This window comes from Aedes aegypti, chromosome 2, assembly GCF_002204515.2.
Source record: "Aedes aegypti strain LVP_AGWG chromosome 2, AaegL5.0 Primary Assembly, whole genome shotgun sequence".
NCBI lineage: Eukaryota > Metazoa > Arthropoda > Insecta > Diptera > Culicidae > Aedes > Aedes aegypti.
The window spans coordinates 178,242,166-178,253,001 of NC_035108.1; the positions used below are offsets into that span (position 1 = coordinate 178,242,166).

At 34.7% G+C, this 10,836-nt stretch overlaps 1 protein-coding gene across 5 annotated transcripts in view; it reads left to right on the forward strand.

Annotated features, from left to right (window-relative positions):
* Positions 1 to 10,620, forward strand: part of LOC5571347 (cuticle protein 8) — a 54,435-nt gene extending 43,815 nt beyond the window's left edge. For 3 of the 5 annotated variants that reach the window (XM_021843271.1, XM_021843270.1, XM_021843272.1), the window contains 2 exons: positions 9,838 to 10,030; positions 10,093 to 10,620. In XM_021843271.1, the coding sequence (XP_021698963.1) occupies positions 9,838 to 10,030; positions 10,093 to 10,193 (294 nt within the window). In that variant the 3' untranslated portion in view covers positions 10,194 to 10,620. The remainder of the gene's footprint in view (positions 1 to 9,837; positions 10,031 to 10,092) is intronic. The other 2 variants (XR_002500188.1, XR_002500189.1) reach the window with 2 other exon arrangements.
* The last annotated feature ends 216 nt before the right edge of the window (positions 10,621 to 10,836 follow it).

Below are 10,836 nucleotides of genomic sequence, written 5' to 3' on the forward strand. Positions count from 1 at the left end.
TTCAATTTTATGATACCCATGCAGCTTCAGCATGTAACGTCATCAACTCTAGCAAAAAAAGGTATTATTCAATCTTATGTTCAAATTTTAGGAAAAATTCTAATATTCTATTACTTAGGGTAGATGTACCAGCAATAGCCATGGTGGTTCGCTATTTTACCATACTTGATAATTTGAATTTTCTAATTTTTTTATGCGTGTATTAGTAGTAAGATTGCAAATACATGGTGATTTTAAAACGTTCAAAATAATTAAAATTGCTAAAGTTTACGATACGTCACATATAATAAGGAACCACTATAACCATAACTAGTACAATTTTCTTATATTTTTAGAGGTTTGGTGAAATGAATCACTCTCTACTAATATGTTAAGCAACAATCATCCTTATTTTCAAACATGCTCAATTTTTTTTTTACTTCACCCCTCTAATACCCAATTCCGCCTTTAGACGGGGTACACTTTAAAATTTTGTATATTTTTCCGTTGCTCAGAAATCATAATGTTTTTTTTTTGGCTTACACCATAGCTCATAAAATGCATATACGGAAAGTTTTTTGTGACTTTTGAAAGTTTTTCGTATTTTTTAAAAATGTCCGAAAAAATGTATGTTTATAACCTACAAATGCCTGAGTTCATTAAACGTGTAATACAAAAAATCATATCTTTTATATTTTTCTACAATCAACCTTTCACTGAAGAAGCCAACAGTGACTTCAAATGCATCTGATAGGCATAAATTCCGGGTATCGAACACAGACACCTTCAGCATGGATTTGCTTTGTAGCCGCGGACTCTAACCACTCGGCTAAGGAAGGCCCCATAAATCTTTCAACTTATCAAGACCAGTGCTGGGAATGGTAATAATAGTAGGCTTGAATTTCGCGAAAATCACGTGGCTCTTCCCAGTACAGTAATTCAAAAACGTGAAACTCATCAAGTAGCCTATGTTGGGTGCACGAATTTTCAAAATCATGAGTGTCATTGAAGGCTCTAAATGCGGGAAATGCAGCGGGAAATAGAACATTTTTCTACAGTAGTTTTTGGTTGCCTATACTTAATTATTTTTACAATAACATATTTTCTGAAAGCCTTTAAAATGTTATGAAAATATAAATCGAACAGTAGACACATTAAGAAAGTTTTAAATTAATTGAAGGTTATTTGTTAATGCCAAGGACTTCTGATAAAGTTGAGATTGTTGGTGATTAAAGAAAAATTCAAGATTACACGGATGGTAGCAAGTCACTTTTTAGTGACTTGGTCACTTTTTACAACATGGTCGCTAAAAAGTCACTTTTTTCTACAAAAAGTAACTAAAGTCACTTTTTTCGGAAACATTGTCACTAAAGTCACTATTTTCGTCAAAATCTGCTGATAATAAAATTTCAAGCTCAAACAGCTAGAAAAAAAAAATGTTATTATAAAGACAAGTATGGTATGATTTGAAAATCTAAGTATCAAGTTCTGGCTAACTATCTGGAAGTATTCAGGTGTTTTTTTCGTAGACATTTCCAACGAAAAATGTGAAAAAAATCTGCTATAATTTTTTGAGAAAATTCTAGCACTGGCAGACTAGCAAAATAAATTACTATTAAACTTTCTGCAGTAATCTGCGGCTACAGAAGTCTACTTTTTAAAAGTAGCTCACCAAAACTCTTCCGGAAGATAATTCAGAAAAGCTTAGGGATGACAACCCAAAAACTCAAAGAGTTTATCAGAAATTCGCCAATAACGTAAAAAGCAATTATTAATTTTGCTTGAAATCATTTTAGAACTTAGATTAGAAATTTCAACAAATAAGCTGTGGCATCAATCAATGGAAATTCTTTATAAAACACGTTTCTATGCATTCATTATTGAACATTATTGGACAACAATAATAAATCTCTTATTTTTTTTTATTTTAATAGAAGCTTCAAATTTACAATTCATTTGTTGCTTATTAAACTCAAGTATTGCTCAAATATTAATCTCAGCATCCTTTAAGTATTTTAATATTGTTTCTTCTTTGTTCATATTACTTGAATAATATTTGAATTCTCGAATACTTATTCAAACATTTTCAAGTCAGAAACACAAACAAGCTTCAATCCTTCGTGTTTCGCAGACGAAATTCTACACGTTCTGCTCAAAACCAACTCGATTTTTCAATTTTAGAATGTATAATTTCAGGATTTACAAAACTGCGTGTGTAATATTTTAAACTTTCGCAACCCATCCATTACTTTAACCGCTCCGATGTATGGAGAGTCGAAGAGACTTAACCACTAATCAATACAAAACATTTTTCACTGGTACATAAACGTCTCCTATTAATGTATTTGAATTCTCTGAGCAGAATCTCAATAGAGAAACTTAAAAGTAGATGGAGTACCGTGTACCTTTTAATTCAGCTCCTAAATGCTTATCTTTGACAGATACGCGTATTTCGACTATTACTTGCAGTCTTCTTCGAGTATTCTGACACTGAAGAAGACTGCAAATGGTAGTCGAAATACGCGTATCTGTCAAAGATTAGCATTTAGGAGCGGAATTAAAAGGTACACGGTACATAAACGTCGTAAGTTACCGTATGAAACGGCTAATCGTTTTGTCTTACAATTTTTGTGGGAAACGATAGAAACTGTCTAGTGTTTCAAACGCTATTTAAAAATATTTCCAAGGCACAGAAAATTTTGAAACCTTGGATTCTGTTTCAATTTTTAACGTAAGATTCAGAAAGCAGTACGATCTTTTAAAGAAAATCTCCTCAATGTTGTTCACAATCTAAAATTAAACGTTGATTCATTACAAAGATTTATTAAAAATGCTTCAAGTTATTTGTTTTGTACCTTTACTTCAAAATCTTTGATAAATTTAAACCAGTAATTTCCACATGAACAGGAATTTTGCTAAAAATTAACGAGTCTGTTTTTGAAGTTCATGTGTTCGTGTTTTCTTCCAAATGAAATTATAATATTAAAATAGTAATCTATACTAAGCGAATATTTGTTTCGTAAAACATGAGAACTGGAATCTCCAATATGCCATCTTTTTGACCGTTTATGGCAATCGAATCTTATCCTGGATAGATGACTGTTAAGAAAAATTTAAAATTACCGCATTTATCTATACCCTCAATTTACCCAATATGTAGGTTGATTAATATCCACATAGAACGTATTTCCATTTATAGTCATTTTAATGACTATTAATTATAGTTTTGAAGTCACTTTTATGTCACTGTTTGTTCACTAAAGTCACTATTTTTCTGCTGTTTGACCGCTAGATTATTTTAATTGTATAAATTTAGCATTGCTTGAAGAATATTAGGATTAAATGGACGAGTTAATAAACAAAGCTAATGAATATTCAGCCCAAAACACTATTATATGCCAACACAACACTTATTTTAATCCGATAAAACCACAAGGTTGCCTTTGCTAAACATGTACGATGCCACCAGTCGAGTATCTTTTTGGTTGGCTATTTTCACGATCACCCAGAGCGTAGAATACCTTTGGGCTTGCCATACAACGTACAAATTCAAAAATGGTCATCCCTGGTTAAAACACTATTTCTTAAACTCAAAAGTATATTTAGGTTAATGACATTCGGTAACGAAGTCCCCAATAACTTCCAAGGAATTGCAAAGTTAACCGATCAACCTTGTGAGCTTAAAAAAACAAATACAATTTAATTGCCTATTGCAATCTATGCAATGAATTTCATCATCCTCAATTTTTGCTTTTGCCAAAATCATGCAGCTAAATCCTGTTCCTGTTCGATGCCCCAATGTACGACGAACCCAGTATTTGAAAGTGGAATACGATGGGTGTCGCAGTAAGAGGCAGACCTTCAGCTTCAGGGCTGTTGTTTCACTTGTTGTTGTCGTTTTGTCCGAAACAATTTATAAAGAGGATCAATTTCGCATTCTGTATAATAAAGTTAATATTAATTCATCCTTTTTTGGTTTCTTCATCTATGCAACCTTGAAATGTGAAAGGCAGTATGAACCTGGTAGCAACGGAAAACCACCACAAATGTTTTATTGAAAAATTGAAAAAAGGCCTAAATATGGATTATTTTGCACCGACCAACAGCTTGTAGTACACACTTTCAAAAAAGTAAGCTATGTCCCTTTATTTGATTTTTCTTATCCGTGCGAGAAAACAATTATAAGGATTTTTCAGGATGGCTGACGAATTGAAATTTATGTAAAGTAAAGTTTGGGGGCCTTCCTTAGCCGAGTGGTTGGAGTCCACAGTTTATTGTAACAATGAAATTGGTTTCAAGGTTACCTTCATGATCTATTTGATCAAGGGCTCCTACATATTATCAGTTCTGTCATCTACAAACCTGATTTTTTGCTTTGGCTAGTTTTTTCTTTTTATAATTTTCAGTTAACGGTAATAACGGTAATTGTAACGGTAATAATTCATAGTGAAAACGTACCGTAATTTCGGGTGAAATTGATAATTTTTCACGTTTTCTCTTGCATGTTTTCTATAATGTTGACAATGCCAAACAACTGAATGCTGGAAAACAAGTACAAAGGTGAACCTCATGGGCTCATGTACCCAAATTTTCTAACAAATGTCATTTTAGTGCTAAGAAATATCTTTAAAAATAATCGGGGACTCTCATTTCGGGGTGAAATTGGTCACTTGTCAATGCGATCATTGTTAGATTTCTAAACAATTCTACATAATAAATTTGAGCTACCTGAATTCGAATATGTTTGCTAAATTCTTAACAATACAATATTTACAGAAATAATTAATAATTAAAATTTAAGAATAACGCAGAAAGTGCCCAAATGTATGCAATTTTTTAGGGAATTTACCGATATCTATCAGAAATTCAATTATTTCAACCGAATGAGCAAATTGGTACGAGTATTGATGATGAAATCTGATTTGGGGATATATCTTAAGAATCCTTACAAACTTTCAGGTCTCTACTACATTCAAATCCTTGTCTAGAACTAGAAGTTTAGGGATGTTTGTCAATACTGCATCGTACATGATTTTAAAATTTTGCATTATTTTCATAGAACTAAATGTTTTGTTAATAATTCGAAAGGCTTTTAATTACAGTCAATCTGTTTTACTAAAGCTTTTTGTCCATTTTCAATAGGAACAATATAAAAACTGCTCAGGAACTATGTTTTCAAACAACTACCGTAATACTATGTATTACATATACAGTCGACTCTCCGCATCTCGATGTTTTATATCTCGATATCTCTCTATGTTGATGATTTGTTCGTTCCCTTTATTCTTCATACAATTTCTCTCTCCACATCTCGATATCCTCGTTTTCTCGGTATCTTCGTATCTCGATGTGTTCCTGTTAATTTTTCGTTAGCAATTTTCTCTCTGTACGTCGATAGGACCAACACCCAATTTTTGGGGTTCAAAACAAATAAGAACGTGCAATTACGTCTGATTGTTTCTCATTTTCTTGATAACATAATGTTTTTCATTCTAGTATTCATGAAAAATTGTTGTTTGTCTCGTTCTATGGTCCCTTCGATATCGAGATATGGAGAGGCGACTGTACTTCGAAATTGGAATCAAAGGACTAGATAGGACGCGTTACCCCTACACCACGAGAGGACCGATGGTCACAGAAGTCAACCTAATTTCAAATCAATAATCTTGGTTTAGAGGTAACGCACCCTATCGAATGAACAGGCAGTCGTGAGTACGATTCTCACTGAGAAGCCGTGTAACTTTATCGCAAGTTTCATTTCAATTATTCCGTTTAATCGAATTGCGAAGTAGGTATAGAAAGGAAATTAGAAAGATCTTTGTTCTTGTATTCAAAACTACGGTGGCAAATACCTGTACGTGTATTCACCATGATTTTAATTTCGGTTCTTGAAATCACCACCTACATATTATGGAGAGAGACCAGATCAGTTCTGGGACACCAAAAATACGGTTAAAAATCAATTTTTGTTTTATTATTATCTCAGCAACTTATTAGAATGTCAGCACATAATTGTGAAGGAATTTAATGAAAACTAATCGATTTGTGGCTATAAGGGCGTTCAGAAATTTCAGTTTGTCAGAAATTTTGCGGGCTCAACCTCCAAACGGTAGATATAAAAATATTAACAAACTTTTGCATGAACAAAAACTTTGAATAATGCGTTCGATAAACGCATTGTACAGCGAACAAGTGTTCATTACTTACCCTAGCAAGAGCAAGTGATACAATCAAAAGATCAGACACTACAAACGCAATCCGCAGAGCAGGCGACGTAACCAAAGAATTAAACATTACTCGTTAAATTAGATTCCCACTTGTAAAATGAAAATGTTCTGAAAAAAGCTCACTTTTCACATATTCAAAAAATCAGTGCGCAAAATATTCGAGTAAAACAGTCAGTGAATGATTTTTACCTGATAGTTTAGAATTTTGCTGAACTAGACATACATATTTGATATTACTCACGAATCTCGAACTTTTTTCAAAAAATCTCAACGGGCAACCTTTGAACGTCATTTCTTAGAGCTCTCTCCATCATGCATTGCAGAAGTCGTTCTCAATTGATTTCGAAGCATGATCAAAGCAAGCGAAGAAAAATATCGCATCTGCATCGGTTCATGATCGGAAATGTTTCACAAGTCGTAACAAGTCTGATAAATAGCAGCAGCGAAGGAGAGCGATGATAAAACCAATTTTTCTCGCTTATTTAGGGGGAGATCCCCCAGTACCGGACACTTAAGCCACTAAATTCATAATTCGAAAAATATTGATTTTATGGGCTCGTGTTACCCATTTATGATAAATATTATCATTTTTATAGTGTACAAAAATAAATTTGAAAATATAAATATGAATTTTGACATTGTGTTTTGATGATGTATTTTAGTACCAAATTGATCGATCTTGAAAGGTGGCACCCAATACCGGACACGATCTGGAAATGCCTCGAATTCTGTAAATTTGAACATCATTGAATGTGTACACTAAAGAAATAGTTTATAATTACCAATTCAATGCAATTGCAATATTTACAAAAATAATTTGAGTTTTTCTTAGTTTGCAAGATGCCTATCAAAAACCTCTTTCATATATGATGAAAAATAGCACATTTTACGAAGTTGTTATGAATGTTCATTCTTCTTAATTTTATTGCATGTTTGATACCATGGTCGACGGAACCCATGAAAAATGGAAGTATTTTGAGACACTGATGCAATAAATACCAAGATATTATATAACAAATCAAGCTGTCCGAAACTGAGGGACAGGAGGTGCTTAACCTAAATTGTAATTTGTCCATATTTACTTCAATTATGGTACAAAATACATTCATACTATCAAATTAGGATTATGTCCGATCATGCTTGCGGGATCCAAAGTATTTTTTTCATATTCAAAATAATTACTAAATAGGCTCAAAATTAAGAAGATACGTCAATTTTTTAAAGATTTTCAAACTTTTCTACTTTTTTAAAAAGGGATGCATATTTCAAGGATGTGTTATTCTACGCAAACATTAGTCTACATAATAGCTTTCTTTTCTACTAATACACCATCTTGATTGGACCATGATTTCTCAATGTTTCAACTTTGTCCGGTATTGGGTGCTGTCCGGCACTGGGGGATCTCCCCCTACCATTGTTTGGTTTTCCTGGCACGATAAACAATCCTTGAACATCCTAAAGCAATATTGCCCCCAGGTTTAGAGCTTGTTCAGAGCTGTAACAGTAGTCAATAATCAGACTCTAATGATGTGTTGCGGATCGTGACTGTTACAGAGAGCGATAAGTGAGAGATAATCTCGATTTTATCAGAATTCAACCCCAACTCACCATACAAAAGTTTGTTTGTTATATCCTTAACGTTTGGAGTTAGAGCCCCAAAGTTTTCTAACAAATTCTTGAAACAATTACATTTTGTTTCAAGGTGGCATTTTGGTATTCTACAGTGTAACATTGATTTTTATCATACTTTCTCTAGAAAGTGACCTTCAGTCATAACTACTGTGTGACTGTGAATACGTTTATATTACTGTATGAAATGCATTCTGAAGGAAATGAAAAATTGAACATTTAACATTTTGAAGTACTACACAGCTAAATCTTCTTCTTCTTCTTTCTGGCGTTACGTCCCCACTGGGACAGAGCCTGCTTCTCAGCTTAGTGTTCTTATGAGCACTTCCACAGTTATTCACTGAGAGCTAAATAGATGTTGTAAATTTCAGTTTATTTTCATGCACATTATTTGGGCATAAGAATAAACTGAAATGTCAACGCCAAATTGTTTAGTTTTCAATCGAATGCACTTTAAATTTACACGATCATGTAACATTCAAGCATCTTTAGTTAAAAATTAAACGTGATACTGTAACATCAAATGAATTTGATTTACTTTTACTATACTCTGCTGTTTATGCTACATAGAAATTTTAATATTTTTATCTGTATCGGTACCGTAAAACGGGGTAACTTTGATAATGCGGGTAACTTTGATAGTGCGAAACCCACAATTATAAAGTTTCTGTTAATCAGTTAAGCAACACGAATGCAAAAGTAAAGAGTATTAGAATTAAATTTCTCGTCAAAGCTATTTTCGTTAGAATCAAGTACATTTGAGGATTTATATGCAAATATTGAAAATTTATAAGATTTTAGCATTTTTGAAACGCTCACAAACAATCTGTTCTACGATCACTATTTGATGAAGTCATAATTAGATCGTCTCTTACCCTTGACAGCCTAATTGTAGTAGAACATGAATTTGGTCTCAAATATCTTAGCGAAAACCATTTTTGCAATATGAGGCCATTTTTGTTATCAAAGTCAGAAATTTCCGCGTTAAACGCTTAGAGGTATGCAACGCCCTATAAATGTTCCGTCTTCTTCTTCTTTCTGGCGTAACGTCCCCACTGGGACAGAGCCTGCTTCTCAGCTTAGTGTTCTTATGCGCACTTCCACAGTTATTATCTGAGAGCTTTCTATGCCAATGACCATTTTTGCATGCGTATATCGTGTGGCAGGTACGAAGATACTCAATGCCCTGGGAAGTCGAGAAAATTTCCAACCCGAAAAGATCCTCGACCGGTGGGATTCGAACCCACGACCCTCAGCTTGGTCTTGCTGAATAGCTGCGCGTTTACCGCTACGGCTATCTGGGCCCCGTATTTCAATCAATTTTGGTAGTGCTATACTTCATTATCAAAGTTACCCTAGAACAGAAAACCGACATTCGAATATATGAGAAATTATATATCCATTCAGAATAATTCTTTTGGAAATCTATCAACTGCAGTCGATAGTTAGGATGCCAGTACTTGTTTTAAAAATATAATTCTTTGAAACAGCATGCATAAATATTCAAGTTTTCTTCGGGGTAACTATCTAAGTTACCCCGTTTTCCGTTACCTTCTATTTAAAAAACCAAAATAAGTCACAAGTATCGTCACTGACCTCCCATCGGTGTTCACCCATTAGTGGTAAGAATTTGATCTAAACGGTTGGCATTTGAATTACTCTCAATTAACTCGATAATGCGACATAATTCATTTCAGGCTCTGCCTCTTTCGTGTATCTACCAGTATATCTGAACGAATATAATCTCTCATGGTTGCAAAACGTCTGCTGTGCTTTTCGCTATTTCGCGTCTTATTTGTGCGGATACTTGAAGGCAATCTATTTGTGGTATGCTGAACATCTAACTATCTATTACGGAGGGTTGGTTTGTTGGGAGCAGTTATTAACATTCAATTAAAAAGCGATACTGGGGTAGAGCATTATACTTACGGTCTGCTTTACGTTTGAACCTGGTCAAAATCACGATATCGGAATGTATCTAATCTAACCTATCCCATTGCAGATTGATTACGCCTTCCGGTACTACATCGATCATCCACAAACGGGTGTTTCACTGGATCATTGGGAAAATCGTCGCGGAGATTATGTTCATGGAGGATACGGTGTCCTTGAACCCGGAGGATATGTTCGTACTGTTCACTACGAAGTGGAAGGCAACAGTGGTTTTAGAACCGTCATCAAAACTACCGCTCCAGGTGAGTCCAAAATATGTAACTTGATTCAAACACTAAACCTAACAATGAATTTATATTTTTAGGGAGCTCGTTGCAGTACAATATCCACAGTGGCAAGAAGTCCCAACCGCCTCATCCGCTGTGGAATGCACAACCAGTTGCATTCGTGCAAAGCGGCCATTAATCTTAGCGCCATCATCCTCTAAAGGGTGTTTCACAACCCCACCGCCAGCATCAACCCCATCGTCTTCAGCAACCCAAAGATCCCCGGTAAAACTGCCCCAAATCCCACAACCGGTTCAGGACCACCGCACTGTTATGCAACCCCACCAATGGCGGTCACTTTCTTCAAGTGACTTCGATTGCGAGGATCATCGGGTGGGTGAACGAACGTGTTCCACTAATATTCTACACTTCTTTCTTCTTCCAGTTGCATAAAAGTATCCTCATCTTACTGCCCCCACGATGTGGCACCGGGCGACGATAAAACAAATCGAATACTCAAACCGCCGAGGCGTTAATTGTCCCTTGTCGTGCTATAACCGTTTATTAGTGTAGATTTATTGTAAATAAATAAAGTAATTTTAGCCGCACCACAACCCGATGGAAAAGAGCAATCGATTTTAAGTATCTTTCGAAAATAAGGCAACGAAATTGGCCACTCAAGGGTCTGACATTATCATTCCGATTAAGGTTGGTTATGGGGTCGAATGAAAGAAAATTTATGTGTTCGCTGTCTTGATTCTCACATTCGCACCATCGATGAGTTTGATGCATGGTATGAGGGTTCACTAACCGAGGACCTTTGACCGTTGGCTGTTGGTTTA